Source organism: Sciurus vulgaris (genome assembly GCF_902686455.1).
Source record: "Sciurus vulgaris genome assembly, chromosome: 16".
Taxonomy (NCBI): Eukaryota; Metazoa; Chordata; class Mammalia; order Rodentia; family Sciuridae; genus Sciurus; species Sciurus vulgaris.
Window position 1 is genome coordinate 78883851 of NC_136477.1, and position 20205 is coordinate 78904055.

At 39.6% G+C, this 20205-nt stretch overlaps 1 protein-coding gene across 1 annotated transcript; it reads left to right on the forward strand.

The window, feature by feature from the left end:
• The first annotated feature begins 3878 nt into the window (after positions 1-3878).
• LOC306646977 (SLAIN motif-containing protein 1-like) lies at positions 3879-6993 on the forward strand. The gene is given in 3 exon segments (XM_079115914.1): positions 3879-4545; positions 4547-5207; positions 5209-6993. Coding segments are annotated over 3 exon segments (1908 nt in total). The 5' UTR covers positions 3879-4081; the 3' UTR covers positions 5992-6993.
• The last annotated feature ends 13212 nt before the right edge of the window (positions 6994-20205 follow it).

Sequence of the window (20205 nt, forward strand, 5' to 3'; positions counted from 1 at the left end):
GCAAATGCTATGTTTAAAGGAAGTGTATGGAACCCAGGACAGTCAATGAGAGCTTGAGATCAGGACACCCTGTAAACACAGCCCAGAGACATTGACTTCTAGCCTCATGTTATTGAGGGGCATTAAAGCATCACAGGCTCCATCTGTCCCTCCTCAGATCCTTGTATTGGCACCTTTGCACTCAGGGCATGGTGATCCTGACAAGAGACCCTGGGACTTAGGAGTCACTTAACTGGTCTCAGGTGAAAGCCTGCAGCTCAGATCTGAAGGGCCAAATCACCAGTGGCAGGGATCCCTGTGTATGGTTGAGGAATGGTTCTATGCAGTTTATTTATTGGTGATGGGATTCTCCCAGAGAAATGAGACAGAGATCATGCTTTTTACAAGACTTGATCAGTTGCCTCCTACACGATTTCAGTTATTGGGCATGTTTTGACCTTCTGCTTATAATGGAACCTGCTGGGAATTTTCACCATGGACTCAAGGTGGTTCTCTATCTTATCAATCTTCTTGCTCCCAAGTGAGGCTCACTAGTAGCAGCGCTGGACTTATGGGAAATCTCTAACACTGGCAGGTGTTTCTCCTTCTCCTTCCCATGTCCTCTCCACAGCCAGATCTGGCCCCATCCAGCCCAAGATTGCAGTAATGACTCAAAACTAAAGTCATGAGGGTTGTGGTACTTCTGTGGCATTGAAATCGGAGACCCATTCTGGCCATTTTCTTGTTTCACAGGTGCTGCCCACATACTTGTAGTACCAGTTGACCTTCATTTTCTTTGTGAAGTACTTTATGAGGCAAGGCTGCAGAATATCCTGTGGGGTGTACACTATGTTTAGAAGAGAGGTGAACCCTCCTGTAGATGACAGAGAAAACACAGATCTCATAAATTAAAATGATAGGAAGTTTGTCATTGCAATTAGCATTGGTAAACTCTAAGAAGAGTCATTACACCAAGAGCTATAGAATTTGGGTCATCAGAACTTTCAAGCCTTACTGGAAAGACACATGGCAGCCACTTTTGAAGATGATCTGCCAGTGCTTTCTAAGGCAAAACAAGTCTAATCTATGACCAGTGTCCCCTTAATTTATCTGCACTTGGAAAAGTGCTCAGAGAAAGCAGGTCAAACCAAACTATGGTGCCATTATGAACATCAGAACTTTTGATGCTGATCAGGTAAAATATCCAAATATCTTTCCATATCTGAGTGCTCAACAAACCCAGAATAAAAAGGAATGAACCACAAAGCTATGGAGACACAGATGCATACTACCTATTCTGCTGCAAGATTCAACAAACCTGGCTGAAGAGAAAACATGCTGTATGACCCACCTTTGCTGACATTCTAGAAGAGGCAAAATTATGGTCAGAAGAGGAGGTGCACAGGATGAGGCTCAGGAGGAGCATCTGTCCACATGGGGTTTGGGGGAAACTCCCTCCCTGTGCTTGGTTGTGTTCAGAAACTCCTTGAGCACTTCTTGTACAGACATTTATGGAGAATTAATCTTTTAGGCCTGATGGATATTAATTCATACTCCAGCTTCTTTCCCCAAGTTAGGTGGGAAACTGAAAGTTGCAAGATTATATTCAGTGCTTGGTTTTCCTCACAACCATCCTCAATCCTGATGCTGCCCTAGAGACATAACAAGAGTCCTTATTAAAGCAAAGAATTTCTTATCACCCTAAACATTCTACAAGATATAGGGACCCCATGCTAGGAATCACGGTCAACAATCTAATGTAGCATTAAAGATGTACTTACCACCATTATTGCTTACTAAATATGAGGATTTGAGGAACTCTGCACCAGGAACTGAGGCTAAAGACCAAATTTGTTTGTTTGTTTTTATTATTTTAGATCATGTAATCTGGAGCAATAATGAGTGTATTTCTCATAAAGAAAAAAATAATTAATTGCATGGCAGAAGCTATGACCCAGATTTCTCAGTGCTGAGATGAGAAATTACAGATCAATCAAAGATAAAGTCAGAGTGATCCTCGGTATAATGGATCAGAATCCAGGGACTGCATATCAGTATTTTATCATGTTTAACTTAATACATGTATGGATCATTCCACCTAAACACAATTGGGTGAGGCATGTGGATGAGTACATGGTGAGGCATGAAAATGTGTACACTTGTACAGAGAAAGCAGGTCAAACCAAACTATGGTGCCATTATGGACATCAGAACTTTTGTACACTTGTACACATTTTTGCATTTTCAGTGTTGTTTGGGGGTCAAGATGCAATAGGCATATTCAGCTGTCAGATAAAAGATATTAATATCACTCTATAGATGCTCTAGTATGGGTTCCATAATAGAATTAGAATTCACAGGACAGCTAGTATATCAGTTTTGGATCCTGTAATATGGGTATTATATTATGATCAATAATTTATTGCAGATATTATATTAGCTTGAGATGCTTTATCATTGAGAATATTTTTGTATAAAGGACTACAGGTTAGCTATTATATTTGTTATGGATGCTATAGTACACATCATCCATCAATATCCAAGGTGTATGGAATGTATTAAGAATAAATGCTGAACTATGGGTAATATACTAGTATTAAAACCTCAGGGAAATTATATATATTAATTGTACTTGCTATAGTATGAGTATTACATCAATATTAAAGAGCACAAGGAAGCTATCATATCAGTTTGAGATGTTATAGTGTAGATATCACATTAGTATTGAAGGCCACAGATAAATATTTATGTCACATTTAGAAGCTCACGTATGCATATTGTGTTAGCATTAAAGTCAATATGGTAGTTAATGCATTAATTGAAATAGTATCTCATGAATATCTTATTAGTTTAATGCCTATATTGCAGATATTTGATTAGTTTAAAGTTGTATAATATAAATATTATGCTAACATTAAATGCTACAGAGCATCTATTTATTAGTTTTAGATATTATATTGAGTATTAAATACATATTAAAATTCAAAAGAAAGTTTTTATTTTGGTTTTGAGGTTTATGTAAAGATGTTATATAGTAAGATTAAAGGTCACAGGACATATATTACATAATATGGATGCCATATTCATATTTAAAAGTATGTGGATCTAATATATTAGTTTTAGATGCTAGGCTAGGAATAACACATTAGATTTAAAGGCTACAACACAGCTTCAATACTCATAGTTGATACTATAGTTTGGATACCATATTTGAGTCCTCTGAATGGCTCTTATATCCATTTTTGATGTTGTAATATGTGAATTACATTAATATTAAAGGACACATAACAGCTCTTTATCAGTTTTCCATGCCCTTATATGGATTTATCAGTTATATTCTGCTACATTTGGGGGCCATAGTAGGGATATTGTATTAATATTGAAGTCTACAGGGTAGCTATTATATATATTTATATGTCCACTATGTAAATTGTAGTCATATTTAAGGGACAAGGGAATCTACTGCATTAGTTTAACATGGTGCAGTAAGAAGATTTCTTTATTATTAAAGACCACATAGTAACAATTACTTTTAAAGGGCACAATTTTATCATATTCCTAGTAAGGGTCCCAGGACAGACAGTTATTTTTTAGGTTTAGATTTTATAGAATGGAAAGCATATTATTATGAATGATCAGAACGTAGAAATTATAGCAGTTTTTGATCCTATAGTATAAATACAATATTAGTATTGAAAGACCACAGGACAGTTTATATATTAGTTTAAGAGGTCACATTTTCCATATTATATAAATTTGAAAGGAATCAGAGAAACTTTAATTTTGGATGCAAAATGATTGATAATGTTAGTATTAAAGGCCACAAGGCATCTACTATAATGGTTATAAATGCTAATATATAGATATTATATTAATAGTAAAGGGGACTGGAGGGACGCACTGAGCATGTGCAGAATAGGTCGGCGGCGGCTGCCTCGGCCCGAGTCAGGGCCCTGGTGCTGATGCGAACTGCCGGCTGGTTCTCAGTCCCAGAGTGCTTGGCTCCCCGGACTGGGGCAGCAGCACCGTAGCCTTCTGGCAGCCTCTGGAGCCGGCGCGGCGGCACGCACCCGCGGCGTCCGCGGCGCCCTCCGGGCCCAAGATGATGGCGGAGCAGGTGAAATGCGCCTCGGCAGCGGGCGGCTCCGGAGCAGGCTCGGGGCCGGTGGTGAACGCGGAGCTGGAGGTGAAGAAGCTGCAGGAGCTGGTGCGCAAGCTAGAGAAGCAGAACGAGCAGCTGCGCAGCCGGGCGGCCAGTGCGGCCGCCGCCCCGCACCTGCTGCTGCTACCGCCCCCGCCGCCGTCCGCGCCGCCCCCCGCTGGGGCCTGTAGCCCGTTGGGTCCGCGGAGTCCCCCGGCCGCTACGACCGCCGCTACTGCTCCGGGGGGCCTGGGGCTCGGGTTGGCGCTAGGCGCGGGGGGCGGCAGCAGTGGCGGCGGCTCCAGTCCTGCGTTCCCGGGAACCTACTGCCTGCCCAGCCCTGCACCCTCCCTGCTTTGCAGCCTGGCACAGCCCTCCGAGGCGCCCTTCGTCTACTTCAAGCCGGCTGCCGGCTTCTTCGGCCCCGGGCGGCGGCTCAGAGCCAGGGGGAGCGGGGACGCCTCCGGGGGAAGCCACCGTGCCGCCCTCGCCACCCCCCACGTTGCTGGACGAGGTGGAGCCGCTCGACCTGGAGAGCATAGCAGCCTGGCGGGACGAGGACGACTACACCTGGTTATACGTTGGCTCTTCAAAGACATTCACCTCATCAGAGAAATCCCTGAATCCTTTGCAGTGGTGTAGACACGTCCTAGATAACCCGACTCCCGAGATGGAAGCAGCCAGAAGTTCCCTGTGCTTTAGACTGGAGCAAGCTAGCCGATGGCGGAGTCTCTTCTCTTCAACAGCCTCACTGGCTTTTCCTTATAGTCCTGTTGCAAGACTCAGCCCTTATAGCAATGGCATTAATACTCCCAGCTTCTCTAAAACCTCAAATAAAGCAATACTAACACCTGAAAGAACAGGTTATAACTCCAGGGGCTCCCCTCTTAGTCCCCAGTCATCTATTGATAGTGAGCTGAGTACTTCAGAACTGGAAGATGATTCTATCTCCATGGGATATAAATTACAGGACCTTACTGATGTTCAGATTATGGCTCGTCTGCAAGAAGAAAGTCTCAGGCAGGATTATGCTTCCACTTCAGCATCTGTGTCGAGACATAGTTCCAGTGTGTCACTAAGTTCCGGAAAAAAAAGGGACATGTAGTGATCAAGAGTATGATCGATACAGTGTGGAGGACGAAGAAGAATTTGATCATTTGCCACCACCTCAGCCCCGTCTTCCAAGATGTTCACCTTTCCAAAGAGGCATTCCCCACTCACAGACTTTCTCCAGCATTCGGGATTGTAGGAAGAGCCCCAGTTCCCAGTATTTTCCTTCAAATAATTACCAGCAGCAACCGTATTATTCACCTCAAGCCCAAACTCCAGATCAGCAACCAAATAGGACCAATGGAGATAAGCTCCGAAGAAGTATGCCTAATCTAGCCCGGATGCCAAGTACTACTGCTGTTAGTAGCAATGTTAGTTCTCCAGTCACCGTGCGGAACAGTCAGAGTTTTGACTCAAGCTTGCATGGAGCTGGAAATGGAATTTCAAGAATACAATCTTGTATTCCATCACCAGGACAGATTCAACATAGAGTCCACAGTGTGGGACATTTCCCAGTGTCTGTCCGGCAGCCTCTTAAAGCCACAGCCTACGTGAGTCCAACTGTTCAAGGCAGCAGTAACATGCCTTTATCCAACGGCTTACAGTTGTATTCTAGCACAGGAATCCCTACCCCAAACAAAGCTGCAGCTTCTGGGATCATGGGCCGCAGTGCACTTCCAAGACCTTCATTGGCAATAAACGGGAGTAACCTGCCTCGGAGCAAAATTGCACAGCCTGTTAGAAGTTTCCTGCAGCCTCCAAAGCCTCTGTCTTCACTCAGCACACTGAGGGATGGAAATTGGCGAGATGGTTGCTACTGATGCAGTTTTATGTACCCTTGAAGAATGGGAAAGAAGTGAAAAATGAGGGTTGTGTTACCTAGCTGCCTGGGTAACAGTGGATGTTGGGATATTCTTTCCCTTTTGCATTTTAACATATGTCCTGCATTGTTTTTCAATGGACCAATCACCAGAGACTAATTATTGCACTTAAATATTTGCCTGAGATACTGCAACGTTTTCAAACCCGTGGTTGCAGTATTGTGACACTTAGATCTAGGAAGATTTTGTAGAACTGCTCTGTACCTGAATACTTTTTGAGAGAATCAAGATGTATCAATAATGCTTTGCCATATGAGTTTTTTAAAGTAACTTGTTCAATTTACTTAAGTGTTCTAAACATCTTTCCATTACATGTTCTGTATTTTAATACATTGCATATTTCCAACTAGGTTCTATAACATATGCTTTGAATTTTACTTTTTTATAGTTTACAGGAATTTTATTTTTTGTGCCTATTTCTTTTTACACCTATGTGAACCACTATGGAACAACTTAAATTTTGTGCCATAAAAATATTTTTGTGGTAAGGTACTATTTTTTTAGCTCTAGGAATATATCAGCAAAAATACATCATACAATTTGGGACACAATTTTATGTTGAATGAGCACAACATGATCTGAAGTGTTGCAAAGAGATAGCCAGACAGCAGAGTTAAACCGTCTTGTCTTTTTCATTGTTAATTTATTGTCATACATGGATTTCATATTTAAAATGGCATCATAAGCTCATTGCACTTAATACCTGCAATGTTTGCTACTATACCACAATTGATTTTCAATACTTTATTACAAAAGATGAAACTGTAATGTTTTATTAACAATGCTTCTGGAAATGAATGCATTTTAAAGCAAATAAACCCTTTTGATAGACCTTTTACAAAACCCATTTGCACTAATGAATGCTTTCTTATGGTATATGACTTAATATTTGTTACTGTGTACACTGCTGTTTTGGAATGTTCAGAAATAAAGACTCTATTTCAGCAAAAAAAAAAAAATAGTAAAGGCCACAGTGCATACTAATGATATTGTGAGAAATATAGTTTCTATTTTGTGTGCATCTTCTATGACCTTAGTAGCCTGTATGACATGAGTAGCTCCAACAATCTGGGTAGCATGTATAGCATGATTAGGTGCCTTGGACTACACAACCATTAGCCTCATTGACATGAACATATTCTATGACCTGTGTTGCTTCTATGACCTGTGTATCATCTATGGCCTGAAAATGCTCTATGACAAGTTTAGACCACATATTGTAAGTAATATCCATGACCTACATAAGTCTATGTCTTTTATATTTTCATGAATTGTGCCACATCTATGGCCAGACAGCCAATATGATGTACTTCACTTACAATGCCTGAGTATTCTAAAAAAATTCTATAGTACCTATAACTTCAGGAATCATTATGACCTGTGTAGTCTCTATGATGTGTATAAACTCTACAAAATGCATAGCCACTGTGTCCTCAGTAGCCTTTAAGAATTAAGGAGCACCTGTTTCCCATGAAGTTTCAATGACCTATGTGTACTTTATAACTTTTTTAGTGTCTTTGATCTGAATACCTCCTATGACCTACCTATTACCTATGACATTAATATCTTCTAATTTCTGCATACAATCTATGACTTGTGTACAGGTATTTTTCTGAGTAACTTAAATAACCTCAGCATCCCCTAGGACCCACATAGCCTCTATGAACTGAATAGCCTGTATGAACTGATCATCCTACAGGAATTGAGTAGCCTTTGCGACCACGTAACACCAATGACCTGTGTATCTGCAAAGACCTACATAGCCTTTATGACCTCATAGCATCTGTGGCATAAGAAGTCTCTATGACTTATATAACCTTTATGGTCCCAGTAGCCTGAATGAACTGATCAGCCCTAATATTTAGTTAGTCAATAGAACCTGTGCAGCTTTATGACTAAATGACTTATGTGAACTGCGTAGCCATATGGTCTATATTATCTACATGTCCTCTATAGACTGGAGAGCCCTAAGACTTGCAAAACTCTGTATTTCAGTAGCCACTAAGACCTACCTAGCCTCTATGACCAAGTAGACACTATGACCTATCTAGACTCCATGGCCAGTGTAGACTTTATGGACTGGGTATCCTAAATTAATTTAGTAGTCCCTTTGACCTTTGCAAACTATGTGATCTTTGTACTCTCTATGACTGTTGTTATGGTTTAAATATGTGGGGTAACCCAAAATATTATGTATGAGAAAATAGAATATTTAGAAATAAATTGATTGTGTTATGAGAGCCTTAACTCAATCTGTGTATTAATCCCAATAGGGATTAACTGAATAACTATACACTGGTAAGGTGTGGCCGGAGAAGGTGGGTCATTAGGGTATATGTTTGGTTAGCTGAGCTTAGTCTCTGCTTCTTGATATGATACATCGAGCCTCCTCTATCCACCACATTCTTCTGCCATGATGTTCATCCTCAACTCAAGAACTGAGGAATGAAGACTGGTGTGTGTGAACTGAGACCTCAGAAACCATGAGCCCACAACTAAACTTTTCCACCTCTTATTGTTGGTCAGATCTCTTAATCACAGCAGGAAAAAAAAAAAAAAACTGACTAAAACAACTGTGTAGCTTACATGTCCTGAATATCCTCTGCATATCCTTATGGCCTACAAATTTAGTAGTAGTGACTTTAGTAATCAATATAAAATTCATAGCCTTGATGACCAGAGTAGCCTCTATGACCTGAGTAGCTTCTATTATCAGTTCAGTATTTATGGCCTGAATATTCTCTATTGCCTGGGTCCCCATTATGACCTGAGTAGACTTTATGACAAGAGCAGCCTAAACCTCCTATGTAGCCTCCATTACCTGAGTAACCTCTGTGGCCTGAGAAGCCTCAATGGCCTGTGCAGCCTCTGTCATTTGCATCACCTCTATGGCTGATTACCCATTTTGACCTAAGTATAATCAATGACCTGCTTAGTCTCTAGGATCTGAGTAGCCCCTATTACCTCTATAGTGCTTAATGATTGAGTACCTTCCACTGCCCACACAACCCATAGGACATAAGTGGAATAGGTAAACTGCTTAGCCTTTATGACCTGTGAAACCACTGACTTTGAGCACTCCAATCCTGAGTATAGTCTATGGCCTATAGTTATGTAGGTTCTACAACCTGCATACCCCTTATGACCTGAGAAGCATCTAAACCTATGTAGCCACGGTAATCTCTGTCTGTTTTATATCATGTATAGTTAAAATAACCTTAGTATCCTCTGTGACCTGCATAGCCTTAATGGCCTGAGTAGCCTATATTAACTTAATGTCTGCTCTGACCTCAGTAACCACTATTATCTTCACATTCTGCATGGCCTGAGTAGCCTTGGTATACTGAATAATCTCTCAACTTTCATTTTGTTTATCACCTGAATAGCTGTTAAAATGGCAAGGCCTTTATTTCCTGAGCAGCCTAAATGATCTTCCAAGCCTGTATGGCTTTAGTAACCTAAATTATCTTAATGGTCCCTATGATCTACTTAGAATTTATTACCTGTATATCCTTCATCAACTTAGTACTGTATATAACTATGACCTGAGTAACTTCTCTTGTTTGCATGTACCTTATGACCTGAGTAGCATCTATGATCTGTGTAGTCTTTATGTTATATTTTTCCTAAATCACTTGCATAGGCTCTAAGGACTGAATAGCCTCTATGAACTTTTCAGTTTCTGTAACTGGCGTGGTCTTTATGGTTCCAGAAACTATTGTGCTCTGAGTATCCTCCAGGATCCATGTAGCTTCTAAGATCAAATAATCCCTATGACTTGCATAGAACTTGTGGCCTAAAATGCCTTTCTCTCTCTCTCTCTCTCTCTCTCTCTCTCTCTTTTGCTTACCTCTATGAATTGAGTAGAAAGTATGAACTGAGTGGTCTCTATGATCAGCATAACCTGTATGACTTTGAAGCTAGTAAACCTGCATAGGTTCTATAGTCTGGAGAGTCTCAAGGATCTGTATATCTTCTATGATCTGATTAGCCTCTATGGCTATGAAACCACTGTGACTTCTGTCACCTTTATGATCTGAGTAGTCTAAATGACTTCTGTATTTTCTGATCTCAGTAGCCACTATGACCTATGTAGCCTTTGTGGTCAGAATAGACATTCTGTGTTCTATAACTTAAATGGTGTTAGTAGTCTCTATGATCTGTGACTTCTGTGGCTCAAGTAGCCTAAATTACCTTAGTAGTTTATAAGGCTTGTGAAGATTCTATGGCCCAGGTATACTCAATGACTTGAGTTACCTCTCCAATATGTTGATTCCCTATGATATTAGTAGCTCATATGACCTGTGAAGCCTTTATTCCCTGAGTATCTCCTCTGACCTGGATTGCATTTAATACCTTCATAGCCTAAATTACTTCAGTACTCCCTATAACCTCAGTAGTCACTAATACTTTCACTAATTAGAATAATTAGTCTCTCTGAACTGTGTAACCTCTGTGGAATATATATCCTATATCATCTAAAGAATCTGTATGACCAATTTAGCCTTTACAGTCAAAGGAGCCTGTATTTCCTGCCTAGCCTGTATGGCCTTAATAGCTTAAATTGCCTTAGTAATTCCAATGAGCATGTAGAATCTATGACCTGTGTAGGATCTACATCCTGAGTCTATGTCCTGTCTAGACTCTAAGACCTGAGTAGCATCTGTGACCTTTCTGGCCTCTGTATCCAATATCACCTCTATAAATCTCATAGACATTATCAGCTCCATATGCTTTATGCCCCAGGTTACTAAATGACCTAAAAAGACACTGTGCCCAGTAGCTCCATGGCTTGAGTAGCCTCTATTGATGTGTGTAGCCTTTACGGCCTAAGTAATCCAAATAATTTTAGTACCCCCTATGATAATTGAAATCTCCATTATCAGCATAGCTTTTATTTCTTTTATTACCTCTATGACCTCTCCAAATTTTATGGACTCAAAAACCTAAATAAACTTAGTAGTTCTGAAGTTCTGCATAGTCTGTATGGCATTAATTACCTCTATGACTTGAATTACCTCTATTTTGTGCAAAACCTCTAATGACATGATAAACCTTATAGCCTCTTTAGTTTTTATGACCTACCTATATAGCATCTAAGCCATGAATAGTCTCAATCATCTGTGCAATCTCTATTACCTGCATAAACTTAATGATCTGAGTAGTCTAAATGATTACAGTATCTTATCTGACCTCTGTAGCACAGTCTTTGTAATTACTATGGTCTTAGTAGCTTCTATGCCCTGTATAGCCTCTTTGACCTTTGTATCATATGATACAACCTGTATGTCCTTACTAGCCTTTATAACTGGAGTAGCCTAAATTATCTCCCTCACCTGTGTGGGCTTATTACCCTTAATGCCTTTAGTAGCCCCTATACCTGCATAGTTATTATTATCTGTGTAACTTCTATGATCTCAGTAGCTTCTGTGCTTTGTGTACCCTCTGTTCTAGTCATCTTTTTTTGCTACCGTGACTAAATGATCTGGCCATCACAATTGTAGAATAAAAAATGTTTATTTGAGGGCTCACAGTTTCAGAGGTCTTAGCCCACAGAAGGCTAGCTCTATTCCTCGGGGCTCAAGGTGAGGCTGAACATCATGGCAGGAGAGGGGGGTGGAGGGGAACAGGTCCCATCATCAGGAAGCAGAGAGAAAGTGAGGTACTCCACTCTCCAGATACAAAATATATACTCCATAGCCATGCCTTCAATGAATCACTCCCTCCAGCCATACTCTACTTGCTTCTGGTGACCACTCAGTTAATCACATCTGGGATTTCTTCACTGATTGGGTTAAGACTCCCACAACCCAATAATTTCTCCTCTGAACCTTCTTACACTGTCTCATATGAGAGCTTTTGGGGTCACCTCACATCCAAACCATAACACCCTCTTTGACTTATGTAGCCTTCATGATGAGTTTAGCCTTTGTGATCTACAAAGCCTGTATTTCCAGAGTATCCCTATTATATGCAGAGCCTCTATGGCCAGCATAACCTCTATGACCTGCTAGCCTTTATAAACTACAGAGGTATTATGGCATGAGTAGTCTCTATTATCTGCATATTCCCTATGAGCTGTACATTACCTGTATCCTCAATAGCTTCCATGGCCTGAGTATCTTCTCTGGCCTGTGTAGTCTCTAAGAACTGAGAAGAGTTTATGACATGGGTTTCTTCTAGAATCTGTGTAGCCTCTGTATCCTTTGAAGACTCTATGGCCTGAGTAGATTCTATAGCCTTCATATCATCTATTTCATAAGTAGAAATGTTTCTGCCTACTATGTGTGACCTTATTAGTGTATATCCTCTGTGACCTGCATGTCTTTTATAACCTGAATAGCCTAAATGATATTCCTAGCCTGTAGGGCTTTATTAGACTAAATTTCCTTAACAGTCCCTACAATTTTGAACATTGTATGACCTGCATTTTCTCTATGACCTCAAAATCCTCCAATACCTGCGTAGCCTGTATGATGAAAATAACCTCTATGACATTGTGCAGCTTCTGTGATCTCTCTAGGCTGTTTGTCCTGTATAGCCTTGAAGACATGAATAGACAGTAAGACCTGGGTAGGATCAAAAAGCTCAGTGACCTCTATGGTTTGTATAGCCTTTATTTTGTAGATACTTTTCCTGCATAGACTCCATGACCTTCATAGACTTTATGGTTAACATGCATTACTCTTTGATCACATTTTTTCCTGTACAATTTGTGTAGCCTTCATAGTTTCTGTGTCCGGAGTAACCTGTATAAAGTGTATATTCTTACGTTCTGAGTAATCTAACTGAACAAATTAAAACCTGTTATCTGCATACCCTCAAATGATGGAGTAGCCTCTATGTTCAGAAAGGCTTCCTTGACCTGTGCAGATTCTAGATCTATCTATATCTGTGTCCTGAATTACCCATATTACTAGCCTACACTCTATTAACTGAATAGCCCAAGTATTCTGCATATCTTCAATGGACTAAGAAGACTTTTACAGCTGTGTAGCCTGTATGAGCTCTGTAGCCTTTATGACCCAAGTAACTATTATGATCAGACTATCTTCCATGACCTCTATAGGTTCTATGACCTAAGTAGCCCTTATGACCTGTATAAATATAATGGCTTGAGTAGCATTTACACCTGGGTAGCCTCTGTGACCTGAGTAGACTGAGTAGGCTCTGTCACCAGCATAAACTCTCTAGTACTTTTTAAAGTCTCTATGGCCTATTTAGCTTCTATGTCCTGAGAACCCTCTGTGGCCTATGTAGCTTGTATGACCTGAGTAGCCTCTATGACCTAGAAGGTGTCCTTGACCTGAATAGCCCCATGATCTGAGTAGCCTTTTGTAACTGAGTAGCTGTAACTTCTATGACCTGCATAACATATATGGCTTCCACAACTTCTATTTCTGGAATAGTCTGGTGTAGAAGCCTTTATTTTCACTATAACATGTGTGAACTGAATGTCTTCCATGATTTTCATATATCCTATGACTTAAGTGGTTTATCTGGCCTGAGTGGCTCCAATGAATTATGTAGTACCTATGGGATGAGAAGAATCTTATGCCTGTGTATCCTCTATGTGCTGAGTAGCCCCTATGACCAGTATAACCACTATTATCTCATGCCTCTAAAACTTGTATGGAATGTGTAGCATCTATGACCAGTATAACATCTAGGACCTGTATTTCTTCCATGACCCACACAGCCTTTATGCTCTAAGCAGCTATCATTACCCATATAACCTTTGGATGGAATAGCCTTTGTGACTGGCCTGGCATCTATGCCTCCTGGCATTTCTATGGCACAAGTTCAGCAAAGTCCTTATTGCCTACATATTCTCCAAGACCTCCAAATCCACAATGTACAAAGTAACCTTTTTGATCCGGGTAACATCTATAAACTATGTGTCTTAAATGACCTGCGTAGACATTATGACCTGTGCAATGTCTAGGATATGTGTATCTCTATGCCTGTTTAGCCTCTTTGTTGTGTGTGGTCTCTATGGCCTTAGAGAGCTAGGGCCACATCTTCTACGCCCTGAATAGCCTACATGGCCTTGATCTCTATGAACTACTTAGCCATAGTGGCTGGGTAGCCTCTATGACCGGGGTAGCCTTCATGATCTTTGTAACATACGTTACCTGCCTATCTGCAATGACCTATATAGCCTCTATGATCTGTGTAGCCATTGTGACTTTCATAGCATCTATTCCTGAGTAACCTGTAGGACATGAATAGTCCATATAGCCTGCTTTTAATCTATGGCATTATTAGAATCTATGGCCTGCACAGCCTCTGTGAATCTCATAGCCTTTATGGTCTAAAAAGTTTAATTACTTCAGTATCCACTATGAATTTTCAGATTTCATGCACTGAGTATTCTCTGGGAACTGTGTGGCCTCTATGACCTTAGTACTCTCTATGACCTGCATAGACTTTATTATATCCTGTGTTACCTATTATGACCATGGAAGGTGCTATGTCCTCTGTACCCTAGATGGACTGAGTAGTTCAAATTACTTCTTAGCCTTAGTAGACTAAATGACCTTAGTGTATTCTGTGACCTCAGTAGCCTCTGTGATCCACAGAGCCTATGTGCTTGAGTAGCCCCTATAAACAGTATAGCCTTTATGAGCTATGTAACCTTTATAGTTTAAGTAGCCTAAATGACCTGCAAGTCTCTATGACTTTATTGGCCTATATGACCATAACCTCTATTAACTGACTAGCCTCTATTAACTATGAAAACTCTGTGTCATAAAAGCCTGTGTGTCCTCTGTAGCTCTATATGATTAGTAGATTATATGATCTCTATATCATCCTTGGCTTCTATATTCCCTTGACTATGAAGATTTTTATGGCCAGTATATCCTCTATGGTCTGTGTAGCTTAACTTCAATAGAATCACTTCTATTGCCCATGTTCCTTCTGTGACCTGAGTAGACTCTTTAAATAGTGCAACCTCTATGACCTGCATAGACTCTATGGAATGAATTCTATTGCCTGCATAGTCTCTATGACCTGTGTATTTCTTATACCCTGTGTATCCTATTTGGCATCAGTATTCTCTAGAAAAACAGTATCCACTACAACCTTTGAAGTCTATGGCCTGTATAGCCACCATGAACCACATAGACTCTATGAACTATGTAGCCTTTATGGCCTGAGTATTCTCCATGGCCTGCAGAGTCTCTATTAACTGCATAATATTTATGGCCTGATTAGCCTCAAGTACCTATGTCACCTATTTGACTTAAATTACCTTATGTACTAAGCACTCTGTATGACTATAGTAGCCTTCATAATCTTCATAACCTCTGTGACTTCTCATATCTCTGTGGCAAAAGTGGGTTCTATGCCCTTGAGTAGCCTAAATAGTTTGAGTACCACCTTTGGATTGTATAACACTTAAGACCAAAATTTGTTCTGTAAACAGTGTAGCCACTGTAACCTGCCTTTCTTCTATCAACTAAGTAGCATCTATAACCTGTATAAGTTTTGTGACATAGTAGCTTTTAACCAGCATACACTCAATTACCAGTGTAATCATGATGGCCTGAGAAACCTAAATGTAGGATAATGACCTTAGTAGTGTGAATGACCTTTTTATCCATATGATTTTTGTAGCCTCTCCGACCTGCATAGCCTCTATGTTCTTGTAGCCTCTATGACCCATGTATCCTCTTTGACCTGAGCAGCTTTTATGGTTGGCACAAGCTTTATGACCTAAGTAGCCTCTCTGACCAGTAAATCCTCTATGATCCCTGTAGCCTTTGTGACCTAAAAAGACTCTAGGTCCTAAGTAGCCTTTATGGCCTACATGCCTTCTATGGCTTGAGTAGCCTCTATGACCTGCTTAACCTCTTTGACCTAAGTATTCTCCATGTCCTATTAACCTCTATAATCTGATTTTTAGCACCTAAGACCTTTTTAGTCATATGACCTAAATAATCTCTGTTATCTGCTTACACTCTATACCTGAGTAGCATTTTGGAACTGAGTAGTCTCTCTCAGTAACACAACCTGTCTGACCTGTGTAGCCTCTATGACTTGCATTTTTTTATGGCCTGAATTTCCTTAATTACCAGTGTATTCTCTATGGTTTTAGTAACTTGTATGCCCTGTCTGTGACTTATATATTCTCCATGACATTTATAGCACTTATAATTTATGTAGCCTACATGTCCTGAATAATTCCTATAACTTGTGTAGAATTTATCACCTGAAAAACCTCTATTTTTCACTTAAACCTCTAATCTGATCATATGGCTTGAACTGAGTCAATCTGCAGCCAATATAACCTCTATTACTTAGAAGCATCTAACATCTGCATAAAATCTATGGCCAATGTAGCATCTACAACCTGTGTAGTATCCAGGACATGTGTATGACTCGTGACATGCACAACCTGTATGTTGTACACAGTCCTAAAACCTGTGTTGCCTTTATGGCCTGATTAGCCTAAATGACCTGTAGAGATTCTATGACCTCAGGAACCACTATGACACATGGTGCCCCTATAATCTGCACAGCCTTTATTACCTGTGAAGACTCTGTGTCCTGAGTGACACCTAAGATTTATGTAGCTTATGTAGTCTGAATAACCTAAATGATCCCTATGGCCTGCAAAGTCTGTATGTTTTCAATAGTGTCTAACACCAGATTAATCTGTATGACCCTCATATTCTCTATGACCTCAGTACATTCTATGATGTGTGCATTATTTATGCCCTGAATAGTCTCTATTTCTTTGTAAATTCTATAACTTTCATAGGTTCTTTGTACTAAAATGTATAAATGAGCTTAGTAATTGATATGATTTGTGTATTCTTTGTGTCCTGAGTTGCCTCTGTGACATGAATATCCTTTATGAAGAGAATATTCTCTATGGCCAGCATCATCACTATGGTACATGTAGCCTGTATGGTCTGAGTAGCTTCTGTGAACTGTATCACCTCTATGACCTAGGTGTCCTCTGCAGCATGCATAGCCTCTTTGCCTGCATGTCTTTATATCCTGAGTAGCCCAGTAGACCTGAATAGCCTCTATGGACTTAGTGGTCTAAATGACCTTAATATGTCCTATAATACATATAGGCACTATGAACTGCATAACCTCTATAATTTGCACAGGGTCTCTGGCCTGAATATACTCTCTGACTTGTACCACTTCTATGGCCTGAGTCCCCAAAATGATCATGAAGCTCATATGCCCTGTGCTCTTTCTGCAGCTAGAATAGCTTCTATGACTTGCACAGCCTCAATGACCTGTGTATCTTTTATGGTCTAAACAATCTCTATGACCTCCCCAACCTTATGAGCTGAGAAACATAAATGACCTCAATAGGCACTATGAAATTTGTAACCTCCATGAATTATGTAGTCTCCTTGACCTGCATAGGACATATATGCACAGTAATTTACCTGGCCTGAGTAGTGTCTAGGTCCTGTTAACCCCTGTGAATCGCATATCTCTTTGACCTGCATAGACTCTATGATCTCTGTAGACTTTATGACATACTACTTACTCTCTGACCTAAGTAGCTTCTTCAACCCACATAACCTCTGATTTATGCAGCCACTATGGTCTGTGTAGCCTCTATCATGAATGTAACCACAATAACATTCAGAGCCTCTATAATCTGTGAAGCTCCCTGCACCTGCATTGCCTCTAAGACCTGAATTGTCATTATAATCTCAGAAGTTTTTATAATCTAAAAAATTTCTATGATCTATATGATATTATCTGTAATACGTATGTTTTTCATGACCTACCATAGACCCCTTGTCCTGCATATCCTCTCTGCTCTAAGTTGTCTAAACAAACTGAGTAATCCATATGACCTGTGTAGTATTAATTAATAGTCTGAATGGCCTCTATGGGTTAAGAAGACTTTATGAATCATATAAACTCTAGGACCTGAGCAGCCTCAAAAAATTGAGGAGGCTTTTATGGCCTGCATAATCTCTACAGTATGAGTAACCTCTATGACCCTTTATCATTTACATATATATGTCATATATATATATATATATATCATGAAGCATATATATATAATGAAGCATATATGACCTATGTAATCCTGACAGCCTTTATGACCTCCACAGGCTTATACCATATGTAAAATATGGAATTAGTAGCCCCTAAGGACTTGGTAGACTCTATGACCTGAACAGTCATTGTGACCTTGGTATCCTCTGGGATCTGTGTAACCCCTATTACCTAAGTAACCTGTATGACTTACATATTTTCTGTGTTCTGAAGCCTCTGGTCCTCCATATCTTGATGATCTGAATAGATTTATTAACTGACTAACATCTAAGTTCAATGTATTTTCTATAACCTGATTATCCTCTATAACCAGCATAACTTTTAGGACCTGTGCAGCCCATAAGAACTTTGTGAGTTTTATGACCTGAACAGCATAATGAAATTTCAGAAAGGAAAGAACATTATCTCTATGGTGTATGCATGACTTGGCCCTGGGATATGAGTTGGATATTAATTAAACAAGCTCACAGCCCTTCTCCCAGGCAGGGATTTTAGTCATCCATCTTCTCGACTAACATTATATTATTGAAATTACCCTTCCTGGATAGTATTACAAGGATATGAATTGCTCACACCTTGGTAGCCAGGAACAACAGCAAGGGTATTCATCTGTAATCACTCTAGAAAAAGCTAGAAAAAACATAGGAAAGTTATCACTAAAGAAATAGGAGATCATCAGGATTACAGTTGCCAGACATTGGCTGCCAGGTGTAATTCCAGGCAGGAAGGAGGGAAAAAAATTTTGATGAATGAGAACTGCTTTTCTTAGGAATTGACATGATCTTGTTCCAGAGAGAAATTATTATGTAAAGTATCCAGGCCTGTGTCCCAAGTTCCCACAATTCTGAGGGCTATCCTCTAGTACATTTAGAGCACTGCAAGTTCCCAAGGTTAGATAAATGACTGGATAGATTTGTCCCACCTGGGGAACCAATGACTGCATTAATGGAATTGCCTCTCTGGAACACTGGTATTTAGGGAAGCTAAAGGTTTCAACAGAGCTAGGGGACAACCAGAATGCAAAATTGCAAAATACAGGTAGCTTAGCATTCATCAACTTAGTTTTCAACAGGTACAACTTTAGGAAATGGGGCTTACTCTTTCTTGGTCAGACTGAGGAAGAGGTGGATTGGTTATGGCTGGGATGTCATGTAATGAATGAAGGATAAGTGAGGTAGGCTGAAATAAAATGTTTTAGCACATAATAAAGGAGACTAATGAAATTAAAATGCCAGTGGTAGATATTATGAGACCATTACTGTTCAAAAAAGGGAACATGAAATTGCCAGAAGGTGGAGAAAACTTTATCACTGGGAGCAAGTTCCTCGGCAAGAGGTTGGAGCCAGTATTTTAGGTTCACAGGCACAGTGCTACACCCATTGTTGAGTATTTTAATGATAAATTTGGAGATTTTTGGAGTCTCCTTAGTTATCTGTTTGGCCTCTATTACCCAAGTATCCTCTATGACCTGAGAAGCATCTATGATGTGAAAGAAAGAAATGAGATGTATACAAATAGGTAAAGAAGAACTCAAACTATCACTATTTGCCAATTATATGGGTCTATATTTGAAATATCCAAAAACTTACACCAAAAATCTCCTGGAACTAACAAAATGAATTCAGCAAAGTATCAGGATATAAAATTAATACCCATAATTCAAATGCATTCCTATACATCAGTAATGAATCCACTGAAAGAGAAATAATACTACACTGTTCATAATCATCTCAAACAATAAAATACTTGGGAATCAATCTGACAAAAGAGGTGAAAAATCTCTACAATGAAAACTACAGAACACCAATAAAAGAAATAAAGAATTATTAAAGAAATTAAAGAATTAAAGAATTAAGAATTAAAGAAATTGAAGATCTTAGAAGATGGAAAGACCTCACACGCTCCTAGATAGGCAGAGTTTATTTGATCTTCTCATGTTAATCTCATAATTTTTGATAGTTCTGTTCATGGATTTTTACCATCTCCTCTGAGTGGTGAACTTTATTTTCAACATTAAATATTTTGTCTTCATTGTCTGAAGTTTTGTCTTCCAAATGGTCTAGACTATGGGTGATATTTTCCATTGAATTTATAATTGACTAATTTATA